The 18,813-nt window shown below is 35.5% G+C and overlaps 1 protein-coding gene across 2 annotated transcripts in view; it reads left to right on the forward strand.

Annotated features, from left to right (window-relative positions):
- Positions 1-18,813, forward strand: part of CSMD3 (CUB and Sushi multiple domains 3) — a 1,392,034-nt gene that overhangs the window by 1,093,824 nt on the left and 279,397 nt on the right. For both annotated transcript variants that reach the window (XM_060393469.1, XM_027973090.3), the window contains one exon: positions 7,269-7,460. In XM_060393469.1, the coding sequence (XP_060249452.1) occupies positions 7,269-7,460 (192 nt within the window). The remainder of the gene's footprint in view (positions 1-7,268; positions 7,461-18,813) is intronic.

Below are 18,813 nucleotides of genomic sequence, written 5' to 3' on the forward strand. Positions count from 1 at the left end.
ATCTTCCAGATCCAGGGACTGAACCCACATCTCTTACTCTTATATCTGCTGCATTGGCAGGCAGGCAGATTCTTTACCACTAGCACCACCTGTGAAGCCCAAGTTCAGCATATATCAGGTTAAATTTGGTTTTTATTACTTTTAATAATACCTACAAAATAACCTTGAGTCTTTCTTTTTTGTTTCCCTTTATAGTGAGATATCAGGAACAAGAAATGGGTTATATAAACTGCTCTTGCCTTTCTGTTTCAAATTAGTTCTAACTTTTTCAGCCTAGTTCTTTCATTAAGAAACAACTGTCAAAGTTCCATTAGTAGGGCATGCCTTTTTGCTTGTTTTATCTGGTAATGTGGTAGATTTGTAATGAGACAATATACTCTAATACTTAAGAGCCCTGCTGTTTCTTGAGTTCAAATTCCACATCTGCTAAGAATAAGCACATAATACGATGGGAAGCTTATATTACTCATTTAGAATAGGGATGATAATACTTCATAAGAACTTGTGTTTTAGTCTAAGAGTATATAAACTTAGGTTCTAGTAAAGTGTTTTGTACAATAGATGCTCTCAATATAGACAATAATCATAATTGTCATTATTTTATTGGTATCTATTCTAATTATCATTCATGTTGCATATAGTTGTTTAACATATATCTCTTTCTTAGATAAACAGACTTTTTTCGGTTTGATACAATGTATACCAATGGAATCCTGTGAATAAGACCGCATTGTTAATATCTGTGCAATTTAAGTAAGAAATTAATATATTTAAAGTTAAGTATTATTACATATGTAGGTTTTTGGATTTCTCCAGGTAGTTTTTCTTCTGATTTTATAATGACATTTAAGGAATAATAACATATTTTAGAAATTTCCACTGAAGTCCTGATTTTACTTGCACTCCATACTATGGTTCACACTCTCAGTACTTTTTATTACAAAAGTTCTATCATTTTTTACTTAAGAAATGTCCCTCGGTTATGGTCTCATGTGTGCATACGGCACTTTGTCCACTTTAAACAGTTATGTGATATAGAGCAGGGTTATCTTTTTTAAGCCTCAATTTTCTCATTTGAAAAATATGGATAATAATAGTGTCCAGACTTCTCGTGAATCCAGTGAGAAACAGCTCATAGTACAAATGTTTAAAAGATAGTAAGTGTCCAGTAAATATTGCGTATTGCTTTACTAATCACATTCTCTTCTATTTATATACCTTTTCCCTGTGACTATTACAGTTTCTATTGAATAATCAACTGGTCTAAGAGCTGTGAAACACTTAATAAGTCCTATTCTTTACTAACCAAAATATAAATGTCCATTCCTTTTGGGGAGAAAGACATAGAAAGGAAGTTATTTTTTATTGTCAATTTCATCAGGTTTTGAAAGTTAAATCCAAGGTTTATTTGGATAGGATAGCATTTAAGCCTATTATATGCACTTTCTAGAATGTTCCTTTCTTTATATCATTGCAGATGAGGCAAGGTTGTTAAGACCTTTTATCTCTGTTAGAGTTTGTGCTTACCTTACATATTTTTGTTAAGAAAATCAAGAATGTCATACTTAAACCTAATATGAAAAATGCAGATATTCATTTCAGCAATCAAATTTGAAGTAATTTGAACTGAAGAAATTAAGAAAATAAATATAAATTATCTATGTTAATAATTTGGTGGCAAATATATTATTTCTAATGGGTGGCTTTTTAGATTTTATATATATAAAATAGTTGATAAGTTAAAATACTTAATAGCGAAAAACACCCTGTGTTTTATACATACATATGTATATATTAAATTAAAAATTAAAGCAAATTAGAATTGTTTATCATGAGAATTGTATGTTCCATAAAATTAAGCAATAAATATCAAATAAAGATACTTAACCTATTTTTACACATGTGCCTAATACTTACTATTCTCTAGTATTATATAATTTATTTTAAATCATGCTAATTTTGTGAGATTATTTCAGTCCATGGCTTTTGAAATGGTTATTTATTTTCTTCAATAGCTATAGCTTTTGTTTTAATGCATAAAACAAAAATGATTGATACCAAAATAAATGTTTTTTTGCCTACCCACAAGTACAGTGAATAACCTGTATAGAGATTAAACTTTGAATAAGTAAAGAAAATAAGACAACAGCATTCACAGCAAGTAATTGTTTCTATATATATTTAACTAATTGCCTTTAGAATTCAAGTAATTCCAAGAAGAAAAATATTTGGTCTTTTACTAAACCCTATTGTTCTCTATTTTGTTTTAAAATCTTACTCCTAATTTATTTATTAATTAAGAGAAAAGACATAGTACAGTTTTACCACCTCTCTTCCTTCAAGTCAACCAGCCCCAAAGGCAAATGAATATTTTTATATATATTAGCTGTCATATTGAAGCCTTCTGATTTTAGTTACTAGGTTCCAATTTAAATCTTTAAGCATAGTAACTCTGATGATAGGGGCCAAACATCTTTTTTCTTTAAATACTCGTAAGCCACAGTTATACATTTCAATATTTGTGTAACATTGCTGTATGTACATTTTTACTTTTGAGAATGTTCATACTAAGCTTCAAGTTTTTTGCAGATGCAAGAGTCCAGCACGTAGGAAGCCTCAACAATCACAAAAACAACAACAAAATTAATTGTTTTCATTATCTTTTATATCATTTCAGTTTGAAAGTTGTAGCACATTTTACATTTATATCACTCCTTTCCAATAAAAACTTGCTAAGTGTAAATCTTGTATGTAGAACATCCCAATCCACTTTTATATTGTAAAGCCAGTTCATAGATCAGTTTTAGTGTTAGTGGAATCATCCCAGAGCAATTCAAGAAAAACTTAATAACTAAGTTTATCACAAAAATTTACCAAAAAAGTGTCTATCAATATTAAAAGATTGTCATTGCCAGACCCTGTAATGCCTGATGGATGTTCTGCTAAGGAACATAGGTATTAGAGAACAAATCCACTTGGCAATTGGAACCATGCCCCTGCCCCACTTCCCTCCATATTCTCCCATATGAGTTTGATTTTTATTCTATTATCAACTAAAAATAACTCAAAAGATCATTTGAATATTTTAGGATAGACATGTTTATGCACACTATAGCATTTCTTTTTATGGATATACTCTGTATTTTTAATAGTTTCTTAATGAGGTTTATTATATTTAACTGAGAAAGAAATTGTACCTCGAGAACAGTTAACAGATAGAAGAGGACATTCTCCTGTATCATTTAAAAATTTGACTTCTGAAATCAGACTAACAGGTGTAAACCTTGGTTCTGCACTCTAATTTCTGTAATATTGAAAAAGTTACTTATCCTTCCTAAACTTTTGTTTTCTCACCTCTAAAATATTTAAGAACAATAATGGCACTTGACTGATTGGGTTGTTAGTAGAATGAAATGAATTATGCATGTTAAGTCCTTGTCCTTGGCCATTGCTCAGGAATGCTAGTTTAACAGTACAATGAAGCAACTGTAAGATTGCTGATGATGTATATAATGATACATGGTTTAAATTTTAATTTAATGTAATTTAAGGTAAAATGACATTTGTAGTCTACATTTTGTAACCTTTTTAAAAAGTAACCCTTTAAATATTAACCCTTTAAAAATAACTTCCTTCACTCTTTCCAAGAAGATATATAAACAATTTTTTCTATTCAGTTTGTGTGTTATACGTGTGTGTGTATACATATATGTGTGTGTGATTATAAGTGTGTATATATATGTATATGAAATCACTTTTTTGTCATTTCAGCTTTTATGCATACCACCGATATTAGAGTGTGTGTTATTTTTAAAATTGATGTAGTCCTTTTGATTCCCAAATGACTTGGAAAGTCGAAACATTACAATATTTGTGTGAGATCCTCTGGTTTCTTTGTTCTGTATGTATGTGTATTAAACAGATGAGCTACAAAAAGCTACCTTGGAGAAGAAGGCTGCTGTCTGTGGGGTCACACAGAGTTGGATACAACTGAAGTGACTTAGCAGCAGCAGTAGCATAGCTACCTACCTACCTGTGTACCTGGTTATTAACCTACTAAGGATGTATACAACAGAATCTGTTCATAGGTGCCACCACTACACAGTTTGAACAATTCAAAGTCTGTTCAGTTTTGTGTCTGCTTATTTCCCCTTTGTATTCCTAGCACCCAACACAATGCCTGGAATATATTAAGTTAGTGAATAAATGAATGAATACTAGTTATGTGTCTGTAATCCAGCAATTTTGTGTACTTTAATACGCACTTTAAAAAGTAATGTATACAAGTACTGCAGCCTACATTCATGAATATAGTTTAATAATAGCTTAAATGAAAAAGTTAATACATTCTTTGTCTTGAGACTTAATTATCATATGCTTTAGAATAAATTTGCTTTGTAGTAATTCAAAATAATTAAGCTGTTCCTGTTCCATTAACCTGTCTGATGTAGTTAATTATATTATTAAATGTGCCATATATTGTATATATTAATAAAAGAACAGTTGTTTTCCCATAGTACCATACCACTCTCTTCTAATGATTTTTAAATTAAAATTTAGATAATTTTAGATTTCTATACAGTTGTCAGAAATAATAGAGATCCTGTATATCCTTTACCCAATTCCCTCCAATGGCATTTTCTTGCATAACCATAGCACAATATCACAACCAAAAAATTGACATTGATACAATCCACAAACCTTATTCAGATTTCATTAATTTTACTTATGCTCCTTTGTGGGTGTATGTTTATTGTGTTTATATAGTTCTATGTAGATTTGATCACCACCACCAGAGGCAAACCACAATGCAATTCCATCACAAAGATCCCTCTTTTGAGTGTTTTATAGTCATAGTGTGGAGAAGGCAATGGCAACCCAGTCCAGTACTCTTGCCTGCAAAATCCCATGGACAGAGGAGCCTGGTAGGCCGCAGTCCCTGGGGTCCGCGAAGAGTTGGATACGACTGAGCGACTTGACTTTCACTTTTCACTTTCATGCATTGGAGAAGGAAATGGCAACCCACTCCAGTGTTCTTGCCTGGAGAATCCCAGGGATGGCAGAGCTTGGTGGGCTCTTGTCTATGGGGTCGCACAGAGTCAGACACGACTGAAGTGACTTAGCAGCATAGTCATAGTGATCTCCTTCCATCTCCTCCCCCAACAATGTTTGGTAACTAGTAATCTGTTTTCCTACTTTGTAATACTGTCACTTCAAGAATGTTCCCTAGGTAGAGGCTATTGTAATTTTTACTCATCATAATTGCTTTCAGATACACCTAAGATGTCCTATGTATCAGCATTCCTTTTTTATTGCCGAGCAGTATTCCATGGTATAAACTTAGTTTAATGGTTCACCTGTTGAAGGACATTAGGTTTCCACTTAGTCTTTAGTTCTGGCAAAGAAAACTCCTGTGAACCTCCATGTTCAAATTTTTACGTGAACACAAGTTGTCATTTCACTGGAATAAATATACAAGAGTATAGTTACTGGGTCATGGTAAGCATATATTTATTTTTTTCAAGAAAGTGTCATCTTTCCAGAGTGACTATTCCATTTTACATTTCTCCCGAAAGTGTATGCGTAATTCATTTTCTTTTTTTTTTTTAAGAATCTTCCCAGCATTTGGTGTTATATATATCTTATTTTAGCTAACTTGATAGGTATCTCATTGTGGTTTTAATTTACATTTCTTTAACAGTTAATGATGCTGAACATCTTTTCTTTCTTTTTTTAAAAAAATTATTTATTTATTTATTTTTAATTTTAAAATCTTTAATTCTTACATGCGTTCCCAAACATGAACCCCCCCTCCCACCTCCCTCCCCATAACATCTCTCTGGGTCATCCCCATGCACCAGCCCCAAGCATGCTGCATCCTGCGTCAGACATAGACTGGCGATTCGATTCTTAGATGATAGTATACATGTTAGAATGCCATTCTCCCAAATCATCCCACCCTCTCCCTCTCCCTCTGAGTCCAAAAGTCCGTTATACACATCTGTGTCTTTTTTCCTGTCTTGCATACAGGGTCGTCATTGCCATCTTTCTAAATTCCATATATATGTGTTAGTATACTATATTGGTATTTTTCTTTCTGGCTTACTTCACTCTGTATAATTGGCTCCAGTTTCATCCATCTCATCAGAACTGATTCAAATGAATTCTTTTTAACAGCTGAGTAATACTCCATTGTGTATATGTACCACAGCTTTCTTATCCATTCCTCTGCTGATGGACATCTAGGTTGTTTCCATGTCCTGGCTATTATAAACAGTGCTGCGATGAACATTGGGGTACATGTGTCTCTTTCCATTCTGGTTTCCTCAGTGTGTATGCCCAGCAGTGGGATTGCTGGGTCATAAGGTAGTTCTATTTGCAATTTTTTAAGGAATCTCACACTGTTCTCCATAGTGGCTGTACTAGTTTGCATTCCCACCAACAGTGTAGGAACATCTTTTCATGTGCCATCAGGTATCCCCTTTATTGGAATGTGTTTTGCCCATTTTGTAATTGGATTTTTTCTTCTTTTTTTCCCCCCCAGTTCTAAGAATTCTTCATATATTCTAGAATACTAGTACTGTGTGGTATATAAGCCAAGCAAATATATTCTTCTAGTTTGTAGCTGTCTTTTCATCCTCTTTACAATGTCTCTCACAGAGCATCAAAATATTGAGTTTTGAGTAGAACTACTAAAATGTCATGTTACTGCTTGAAGCAAGTTAACAAATAAATTATTTATGAAAAAACAATTTAAAAGTATTTATTGTGTGGGTATTTAAAAATTAGCAATATTTTTTATCAAATTGAGGTATCACTGATTTGCAATGTTATGTTAATTTCAGATGTACAGCATAGATAATTTTTATATATTATATATGAAACATGTGTGCATGCTCAGTCATGTCCAATTCTTTGTGACCCTATGGACTATAGCCTACCAGGCTCTTCTGCCCATGGGATTTTCCAGGCAAGAATAGTGGAGTGGGTAGCCATTTGCTCCTCCAAAGGATCTTACCAACCCAAGGATTGAACTGACATCTCCAGCATTGCAGACAGATTCTTTACCTGCTGAGCCATCAGGGAGGTATAAATTATACCTCATTTAAAAGCAACAAGGATATATTTGTATAGCACAGGGAATTATGACCCAGGCATTTTTAAGTTATTTTTTTAAGTATGTAAAAGCCTATCAAATATTAGGTCTGGAACTTTTAAATTGATTTGGTTTCCATCAAAACTAAAAGTTTGTTTCTATTTGTTCATAGGTTCAGTTGCCACTGCATGTCGTGACCCAGGGGTTCCTATGAATGGAACTCGAAATGGGGATGGACGAGAACCTGGAGACACTGTGATTTTTCAGTGTGACCCAGGATATGAACTTCAAGGAGAGGAAAGAATAACCTGCATTCAGGTAGAAAATCGATACTTCTGGCAGCCCAGCCCTCCAGTTTGTATAGGTATGAATTCAGAACAATTAAAATTTTATGCAAGTGTGAAATGATGGTTAAAAACTGGTTTCAGTGTTATTAAGAACATTATTCTGGAATAGGTTCTAGATCTCAGAGGTCTATGACCTTCCAAAAAATGCATAAAATTGTAAATCATTATTATTTTTCCCGAGGAGAGAGTGGATCTATAAATTCATTATATTCTTAGTGGTTTTAACACTCTTTTAAAAATGTTAAGAATCAAAGTTCATGAAAAACCTTCATCCTGCCTTATCTCCTATGTTGTTGTTCATTGTTGTTCAGTCACAAAGTACACCAGGCTTCCCTGTCTTTCACTATCTCCTGGAGTTTGCTCAAACTCATGTCCATTGAGTCACTGATGCCATCTCATCCTCTGTCATTCTCTTCTTCTCCTGCCCTCAATCTTTCCAGAATCAGGGTCTTTTCCAATGAGTAGACTCTTTGCATCAGGTGGTCAAAGTATGAGGCTGCCAAAGTATATATTATCTGCCAAACAAATGTAGTTATCCAATATTTTTAAAATATTAAAAATGGATTCAGACACTGTATTTGATCTTGCCTCTATAATGATTATTTCTTCTAAGAAAGAAAGTTGTATCAGAATTTAAATTTGAGTTTTAGGGCTTTGATTTTTCCTTCAATCCATGTATTCCAGATCAGTTTTTATGTTGATGATCTAAAGATTTGTAGTACTTGGATGCAATCTCAAAAACAACAGAATGATCTCTGTTCGTTTCCAAGGCAAACCATTCAATATCACAGTAGTCCAAGTCTATGCCCCAACCAGTAATGCTGAAGAAGCTGAATGGTTCTATGAAGACCTACAAGAACTTTTAGAACTAACATCCAAAAAAGATGTCCTTTTCATTATAGGGGACTGGAATGCAAAAGTAGAAAGTCAAGAAACACCTGGGGTAACAGGCAAATTTGGCCTTGGAATACGAAATGAAGCAGGGCAAGGGCTAATAGAGTTTTGCCAAGAGAACACACTGGCCATAGCAAACACCCTCTTCCAACAACACAAGAGAAGACTCTACCCATGAACATCACCAGATGGTTAAAACCGAAATCAGATTCATTATATTCTTTGCAGACAAAGATGGAGAAGCTCTATACAGTCAACAAAAACAAGACTGGGAGCTGGCTGTGGCTCAGATCATGAACTCCTTTTGACAAATTCAGACTTAAATTGAAGAAAGTAGGGAAAACCATTAGACCATTCAGGTATGACCTAAATCAAATCCCTTATGATTATACAGTGGAAGTGAGAAATAGATTTAAGGGCCTAGATCTGATAGACAGAGTGCCTGATGAACTATGGACGGAAGTTCATGACACTGTACAGGAGACAGGGATCAAGAACATCCACATGGAAAAGAAATGTAAAAAGGCAAAATAGCTGTTAGGGGAAGCCGTACAAATAGCTGTGAAAAGAAGAAAAGCAAAAAGCAAAGGAGAAAAGGAAAAATATAAGCATCTGAATGCAGAATTCCAAAGAATAGCAAGGAGAGATAAGAAAGCCTTCCTCAGCGATCAATTCAAAGAAATAGAGGAAAACAACAGAATGGGAAAGACTAAAGAGCTCTTCAAGAAAATTAGAGATAACAAGGGAACATTTCATGCAAAGATGGGCTCGATAAAGGACAGAAATGGTATGGACCTAACAGAAGCAGAAGATATTAAGAAGAGGTGGCAAGAATACACAGAAGAACTGTACAAAAAAGATCTTAACAACCCAGATAATCATGATGCTGTGATCATTAATCTAGAGCCAGACATCCTGGATTGTAAAGTCAAGTGGGCCTTAGAAAGCATCACTACGAACAAAGCTAGTGGAGGTAATGGAATTCCAGTGGTGCTATTTCAAATCCTGAAAGATGATGCTGTGAAAGTGCTGCACTCAGTATGCCAGCAAATTTGGAAAACTCAGCAGTGGCCACAGGACTGGAAAAGGTCAGTTTTCATTACAATCCCAAAGAAAGGCAATGCCAAAGAATGCTCAAACTACCACACAATTGCACTCATCTCATATGCTAGTAAAGTAATGCTCAAAATTCTCCAGAATGCTTCAGCAATACGTGAACCATGAACTTGCAGATGTTCAAGCTGGTTTTAGAAAAGTCAGAGGAACCAGAGATCAAATTGCCAACATCTGCTGGATCATCAAAAAAGGAAAATAGTTCCACAAAAAAACATCTACTTTTGCTTTATTGACTATGTGAAATCCTTTGACTGTGTGGATCACAATAAACTGTGGAAAACTCTGAAAGAGATGGGATACCAGACCACCTGACCTGCCTCCTGAGAAATCTGTATGCAGGTCAGGAAGCAACAGTTAGAACTGGACATGGAACAACAGACTGGTTCCAAATCAGGAAAGGGGTACATCAAGCCTATATATTGTTACCCTGCTTATTTAACTTATATGCAGAGTACATCATGAGAAATGCTGGGCTGGATGAATCACAAGCTGGAATCAAGTTTCCCAGGAAAAACATCAATAACCTCAGATATGCAGATGACACCACCCTAACGGCAGAAAGTGAAGAGGAACTAAAGACCCTCTTGATAAAAGTGAAAGAGGAGAGTGAAAAAGTTGGCTAAAGCTCAACATTCAGAAAACGAAGATCATGGCATCCAGTCCCATCACTTTATGGGAAATAGATGGGGAAACAGTAGAAACAGTGTCAGACTTTATTTTGGGGGGCTTCAAAATCACTGCAGATGGTGACTTCAGCCATGAAATTAAAAGACGCTTACTCCTTTGAAGGAAAGTTATGACCAACCTAGATAGCATATTGAAAGCAGATATATTACTTTGCCAGCAAAGGTCTGTCTAGTCAAGGCTATGGTTTTTCCTGTGGTCATGTATGGATGTGAGAGTTGGACTGTGAAGAAAGCTGAGCACCGAAGAATTGGTGCTTTTGAACTGTGGTGTTGGAGAAGACTTTTGAGAGTCCCTGGGACTGCAGGGAGATCCAACCAGTTCATTCTAAAAGAGATCAGTCCTGAGTGTTTTTTAGAAGGACTGATGTTAAAGCTGAAACACCAATACTATGGCCACTTCATGGGAAGAGTTGACTCATTGGAAAAGACTCTGATGCTGCGAGGGATTGGGGGCAGGAGAAGAAGGGAACGACAGAGGGTGAGATGGCTGAATGGCATCACTGACCTCATGGATGTGAATTTGAGTGAACTCCAGGAGATGGTGATGAACAGGGAGGGCTGGCATGCTGCATTTCATGGGGTTGCAAAGAGTTGGACATGACTGGGTGACTGAGCTGAACTGAACTGAACTGAACTGAACTGAAGGATTTGCAACCACTTGGTTCATACTTCCAACTCTCTGTCCTTTACATACCCTGTTCTTGAATATCCAAGTTAGACTCTTCAAAATGAAGACACACATTATTTCTTTACCAAGTATTAGAAAAACTTTATACCACCTTTGTAGTGAAAATAGTGAGAAAATATGCTATATAATCTTAACAATAAAAGATCTCATCATTAAGGTTCTTACATTCAACTAATTCAATCTCAAACCTGTGTTTCAAGTGTCTTTAAATTGGTGTCATCTAGAATATATAATACATTTTAACCAAAGTTTGTACTGTCTATTCAAAACTTTATTTATATGCATATCCTTTCCTTTGGTACACTGTAAACAACTAGAGAGAAGATTCCATTTCTTGTTCATTGTATTTCTTCTAGCATGAAATTTAGCACATTTAGGAGAGAAATACTTATTTTTGTAAATTTTTATCTAACTCATAAATACATTTTCAGTAATTATTTCACAGAGTCACATGATAATAAGAAAAGAGTGTTTAGTACTTAAGCACTCAATTATTCAATTTATGTTATTCATTTTATATTTCTTATACATGAGATGGAAACTCAAATTCATTAGTGTGCCCTACACATTGCTATAGGCATTGAGGATTTAGCATTAAAGTAATATAGAAGAGTTCTCTGTGTTTGTGAACCTACTCCTACTACAGTGAAAACTAAACAGTCTGGACTTTCATATCACATATTTTGCATTTTATAGTCTGGATTTAATGAAAAGCACTCAATATGGAAAATGAAACATATCTAAAGACTCAAACCAGCCAGCGTTTGACTTCTAGGTATTTCTAGACTTCTGTAGAAAATGTGGCAGATGATAATGACAGAGCTTATTAAAGAGGCTGAAAAAATGCACAAAGTAAGTGCATACTTTGAGCCAGTTCAGATTTAGCCATATTTCCCTTTACAGTTTATTATTTCCATTTATACCTATGTTGCTCACTATGCTTGTATCACTGAAAGATTCTAAATCATCAAATATCTATTACTTTGCATTTTATTATAACTTCACTCATAAATGCAGACAAAAAATACAAGGAAAAAATGCTTTCAAAGGAAAGACTGAAACAGTTAAATGTTCATTTATTTGTTTACTACACAGATTACCTAAAAAATGCCAATTAAACAAAAATACCACATTCCAACTAATTGGAATCTAACTGAGCATCTTGTAAACGGCATCTGTGTAAAGAGAAAATGACAGAACTTCAGAAACTTACTTAGACTTCTTGATTTATTGTGATTTCTGCACCTATTAAATGGGTGCTATTTATTATAATTATTAGAAAGGCTATAGTATATCAAATGTTATGTTGAGAATTCTGAAATATTGAACAGCTTTATACTGAAATTCTAGAAAACACAAAAATATGAAGCATAAAAGACTAAATAGGCGTTATAAAATTCCATTTGTAAACAAGACTTTAGTCAGCAGATAATAATTTTAAGAAAAACATGTTGAACACTAAATTTTACTTAAATGTAGCAGGTTTGGGGAATTTTTTAGAAGGATTTTGGTGCTGTGTATTATTTTTTTTTATAGGAGAAGATCACATGAGGAGAGGATATGCATTAAAGCTTCTCTGAAGAAAATAACCTAAAAAAAAAAAAGTCTGAAAAATTGCTAAGGCTGCAGAAAGCTTGATCTCCAAAACTGATAAGAAAGTAGTCAATTATTGGAAAACTATGCCAAAGATTAAACCTTCAGCTTTTTAGAAACTTCATAAGTCTATGTGTCAGACCATGGAGCATAAAGCATTTTGCTTGCGTGTAGAAGTAGTCAGCCTTATAGCAAATACCAAACAGAAGGACAGTCATCTTTAAAAGAGTTAGTAGAATTCATTCCAACAAAAATTGACAGTGTGAAGATTACTTTGACATTGCCAGAGAGAAAGTAACAAGACTCAACATGAAGGTAAATAGCAAAAACATTAGTGTGGGTGGACTGCTGAGAAAAAGAGTAGACACAAATAAAACTGAATTGGGGAGAAAAAATAATATTGTAAAATCATTATCAATAGTTGCCCATATAACTGTCTCATAGAAACTACACTCAGAACAATTCATTAATATCAGAATTCCATGGAACCTAAATAAAATTTTAATTCATTAATGTATTTGCTTTAAAGAGACTCTTATATTTGGTGCTTTATGATTAGATACATAAAAATAAAAATGTATTTTCCAAATATTATTTAAAGTTTTATATATTTAAACCAAAGATAATTTTCTTTATTGTTGATTTGTTTGGGATTTATACAAATGTCAGATAATGTCTCTACTTGTCTCAAAGGTTTTTACAGATTTTCAGAATCTACTGCAGCAATTAAATTTATCAAGAAAACCTCAATAAGTAATTTAAATAATTGAATCAAAAGAATTTTAAAAGACTTTATGATCAAATAGTAGTATAGTCACAAAATATATTCAGTAAAATACTTAAAATACGTATAATGGGTTTTCCTATATCCTATGTGATAAAGAATATACACTATAAATGGAAATGTATTTGTGTCATGTGCATAAAATTGTTAATGATAAAAGACCACTATTTCCTATGAAAAATAAAACTGAAACAAACCAATAAAATTGCTACCACAGTCCCCCCAAATTACAAATAACACCACTTTCTTAGAATATGAAAGAAAACACAAAAATATTCTTGCCTTAATTCATACATATATGTATTTGCTATTAGACATATTTTTCTAATACTATCCAAATTCACATTTGATTTCAAAAGTTCCAAAGACAAAATATGCCATTATTTTTATCAAAGCATATAGCTACAAATTAGGTTGTCATTCAATCTAGTCATCATTAATCTTCACAAGGAATGAATGCAAGGAGCCAATAGCAATTCAGCAACATTTATAGAATGTGTCATATATGCTAAATCTCATATAGAAAATAACATATAAGACAGTTTTTAGGTTATGGATTAAAGATGAATGCAGACACCTGAAAGGAGTATTTAAATATAATATAGTAAGGAAAGTGATAGAGATAGGCAAACGTTACTGTGAATACCAGGTTGTTCTGGAGAGAGCTGCCATAAAGCCCAGGCTGAAAATTTCTAGGAAAACTCCCTGGTGTGTGCTCAGTCACTCTGTTATTTCTGACTCTTTGTGACCCCACAGACTAGTGGCCAGGCGCCTCTGTTCATGGGATTTTCCAGGCAAGAATACTGGAGTGGATTGCCATTTCCTTCTCCAGGGAATCTTCTTGACTCAGGGATGGAACCCGCATCTTTTGAATCTCCTGCATTGGCAGGAGGATTCTTTACCACTGGAAACTCCCTGGAGGCAGTGATGAATCTTGAGACATAAGAAAGAGTTACATAGATGTAGAAGGGTAACAGACATTTCAAGAAAAACAACTAGGATGCATAAAGGCATGTTAATACAAGGAACAACTAAATAATTATTTGAGTGTAAATTACGTGTCTAGATTGGTGGTTGATGCAAATGGAAAGGTTGCAAGGGTTAAGACATGAAAGCTGTACTGGAGTCGGAGCATTATCTTTTAGACAATGTGAAATAACAGCAGAATTTTATGCATGGGTATAATCCGATTGGGCTTCCCCAGTGGCTCAGCAGTAAAGAATCCATCTGCAGTGCAGGAGACGCGGGTTCAGTCCCTCGGTGGAGAAGATCCCCTGGAAGAGGGCATGGCAACCCACTCCAGTACTCTTGCCTGGAAAACCCCATGGATAGAGGATCCTGGCAGGCTATAACCCATAGGGTCACAAAGACTCAGACACAACTGAAGAGACTGAGCACATAATATGATTAGATATTTTTACTGGGAAGATGTATTGGAGGAAATAGATTATACTGTGTGTGTCCTCAATCACTTAGTCATGTCCGACTATGCTAGATTATACTAGAGGCATGAAAAACAAACCAAAAAAAGCAATAATTCTGGAGGCATTTAAGAGTCAGATCTAAAAATGTGGTATTAGAGAAGAAAAGATAGAATGAAAATATCTATGAAGAACTATGAAATGGTGTCTTGGTAGTGCTTACTGATAGACTGGAGTCAAAGGGGCAGTGAAGAAAAGAAAGAATCTTGGGCCCTAGCTTGGGGATATATGTGGATGGATAATAATCAAACAACCTAGGAATATAGGAGAAATTTGAGTTAAGGTTTGGGTATATTGGATATTCTGTGTTTGATGTACCCATAGGCTCTCAGGTAGAGATAATCAGTAAGCACTTGGGGATATGGTTACTATTAATTAGAGAAATCTGCTGGAGATGATAAGAAAAAGGAGTTATCAGTATATAAATGGAAGGTAAAGTAACAATTTGGATATGGAATTAAAAGACACTTACTCCTTGGAAGGAAAGTTATGACCAACCTAGATAGCATATTCAAAAGCAGAGACATTACTTTGCCAACAAATGTCCGTCTAGTCAAGGATATGGTTTTTCCAGTGGTCATGTATGGTTGTAAGAGTTGGACTGTGAAGAAGGCTGAGCGCCAAAGAATTGATGCTTTTGAACTGTGGTGTTGGAGAAGACTCTTGAGAGTCCCTTGGCCTGCAAGGAGATCCAATCAGTCCATTCTAAAGGAGATTGGTCCTAGGTATTTATTGGAAGGACTGATAGTAAAGCTGAAACTCCAATGCTTTGGCCACCTCATGCGAAGAGTTGACTCATTGGAAAAGACTGATGCTGGGAGGGGCTTGGGGCAGGAGGAGAAGGGGATGACAGAGGATGAGATGGCTGGATGGCATCACCGACTCAATGGACATGAGTCTGAGTAAACTCCGGGAGTTGGTGATAGACAGGGAGGCCTGGCGTGCTGCGATTCTTGGGGTTGCAAAGAGTCGGACACGAATGAGCAACTGAACTGACTGACTGAACTGAATGGGAAGAATGTAATAGAGTGTAAATTAGAGATGATCATGGAAGTAATTCAGAAAAATTACCAAAATTATAAGATGAAGTGAAAGAGGTGCTTGCCAATAAAACTGAGGTCTGTACAAAGACATCAAAAGAAAAAAGTGAAATTCCAAAAGGAGAATGAATTTAAGGTGAAAGTCAACAGTTAAGAATACAGATATGAAGAGAAAGATAAAGGCAGAAATTGCGTCTTTATTGTCAGTGCAAAAGTCATTTGAGGGTTAGCTAAGAAGGGTTTGTGTTGGAGGCAAGGGCGCTAAGAGAAATAACAATGGCTGGAGAGAGAAAATGTGAAGTGGGGAGGAACAAATAAAGATATCAAGAATCCCTAAGCAATTAAAAGATTATCGTCTCTCTATAATTTAAAATGAAAAAAATTATTTTTTTTTTCATACTGGCTTTTATTTTCTTTTTTACTTTACAGTACTGTATTGGTTTTGCCATACATTGACATGAGTCCGCCACGGGTGTGCCTGACTTAAGTTTTCTCAGGATAAATACTTTGGTGCTTTTCTTTGAGAAATAAGAAACCATATATATTTTTTTCCAATGTGACATTCTTTGCTAATTATGTTAGTCTGCCTATAGGTACATATGTGATGAAAGAGAATGAGATTGGACTCCTTTTCAGAAGGCTTAGTTGTAAAATAAAAATAAATAAATTCAAAATAATTAAGCAGATAATTTTATTAAAAGTGAATTATTGTAGACTTTTACCACTGTAATATATAGCAATAACAAATCACTATGTTATATACCAAGAACTAATAGAGTGTTGTAGGTCTATTGTAACTCAAAACCAAACAAATTCATAGGAAAAGTGATCAGATTTGTGGTTACCAGAGTCAGGGATTTGGGGAAGCTATCTGTATGAAGATGGTTAAAAAGTACAAGATATTTAGCTATCCAGTCAATAAATGTACTGGTGATATAATGTATAATATGATATGAAACACAACTGTATCTTATATGAATATATAACAATTGTTAGAGTAAATCTTAAGAGTTGTCATCACAAGAATTTTAATTTCTTTCTTTAATTTTGTATCTCTATGATAAGACAGATCACCACTCGATTCATTGTGGTGATCATTTAAAAGCTAAAAAGGGTTATTACAGGATGGGGGCAGGGAAAGACTACTGGGATAGGAAAACATGTGACAGTCACATCTGCAAGCATCTGAAGAATCAGGAAAAAGGGATTTTTCTCTTATAGAAAACAGTACACAAGGTGAAAAAGAGCAAGATGTGGAAGTGAGTTGAAAGGCTGACCCAGAACGTTGTTCTCTGGGTCCAGCCTATCCTTAGGTTGCGTGCCAGCTCAAGGCTGAGGGAGGACCAGAGTCCAAGAACCTAGAGAAAGGAGAGAAGCTTGAGCAAAGTTTGGTTGCATGCAGTTTATTGTAATTGGTCTGTTAATACAAGCAATTCAACTAATCATTTGAGTCAAAGAAAGGGAGTTTACAAGGTCTGTGCTTGGTTTTGTCACGGAAAACTGAGGGGCCTTATTTAGGAGGTGTTATCTAAAATAAGTGAACCTTATATAGTTAGATGGTAAAGAGGGGTTATTCACTGTGAGTCCATCTAACCAAACACAGAAGGATAAGGGGATTTCTTAACCATTAGGTAAAATTTACCATTTTCAGCTAAAAAAAAAAAAAAGTGAAAGGAAATAGGTTAGAGGGAGCTTTGTTTTATTTTTAGGATTAAAGAGACTTGAGTACCTGTGGACAACAGGAAGAAGCCAGAGAATAAAGGAGATGAATGAACATAATTCTCAAAAAGAGAAACTGTGTGACCAAATTTAGGGTGTTATCCTGATTAACATGGAGAAGGCAATGGCAACCCACTCCAGTACTCTTGCCTGGAAAATCCCATGGATGGAGGAGCCTGGTCGGCTGCGGTCCATGGGGTCGCTAAGAGTCAGACATGACTGAGTGACTTTACTTTCTTTTTTCACTCTCATGCATTGGAGAAGGCAATGGCAACTCACTCCAGTGTTCTTGCCTGGAGAATCCCAGGGACTGGGGAGCCTGGTGGGCTGGCGTCTCTGGGGTCCCACAGAGTTGGACACAACTGAAGCGACTTAGCAGCAGCAGTAGCAGCCTGATTAACATTGCCCTCTAACTGTAGAGAAAAATACTTGGGGAGCATTAAAGTTTGAAAAGGGAGATCTAGAGAAATTTGAGATAGTCTGTTTAATCATTTGATATGATACCACAAAACATACAGGTGATAGGGTAAATAAGGCTAAGCAAATAAATATTCTAGGTAGAGTAGGTCATCTGTTGTTACAGTGACACTGAGGCCACGGTTGCAGAAGGTCATAGGGAAATGAAATAGTAGGCACCCATTATCTAGATGGTTCAGTTCGGTTCGGTTTGGTCCGGTTCAGTCGCTCAGTCGTGTCCGACTCTTTGCGCCCCCATGAATTGCAGCACGCCAGGCCTCCCTGTCCATCACCAACTCCCGGAGTTCACTCACACTCACGTCCATTGAGTCCGTGATGCCATCCAGCCATCTCATCCTCTGTCGTCCCCTTCTCCTCCTGCCCCCAATCCCTGTCAGCAGCAGAGTCTTTTCCAATTAGTCAACTCTTCCCATGAGGTGGCCAAAGTACTGGAGTTTCAGCTTTAGCATCATTCCTTCCAAAGAAATCCCAGGACTGATCTCCTTCAGAATGGACTGGTTGGATCTCCTTGCAGTCCAAGGGACTCTCAAGAATCTTCTCCAACACCACAATTCAAAAGCATCAATTCTTCGGCGCTCAGCCTTCTTCACAGTCCAACTCTCACATCCATACATGACCACAGGAAAAACCATAGCCTTGACTCGACGGACCTTAGTCGCAAAGTAATGTCTCTGCTTTTGAATATGCTATCTAGGTTGGTCATAACTTTTCTTCCAAGGAGTAAGCGTCTTTTAATTTCATGGCTGCAGTCACCATTTGCAGTGACTTTGGAGCCCCCCAAAATAAAGTCTGACACTGTTTCCACTGTTTCTCCATCTATTTCCCATGAAATGGTGGGACCAAATGCCATGATCTTCGTTTTCTGAATGTTGAGCTTTAAGCCAACTTTTTC

This window comes from Ovis aries, chromosome 9 (genome assembly GCF_016772045.2).
Source record: "Ovis aries strain OAR_USU_Benz2616 breed Rambouillet chromosome 9, ARS-UI_Ramb_v3.0, whole genome shotgun sequence".
NCBI lineage: Eukaryota > Metazoa > Chordata > Mammalia > Artiodactyla > Bovidae > Ovis > Ovis aries.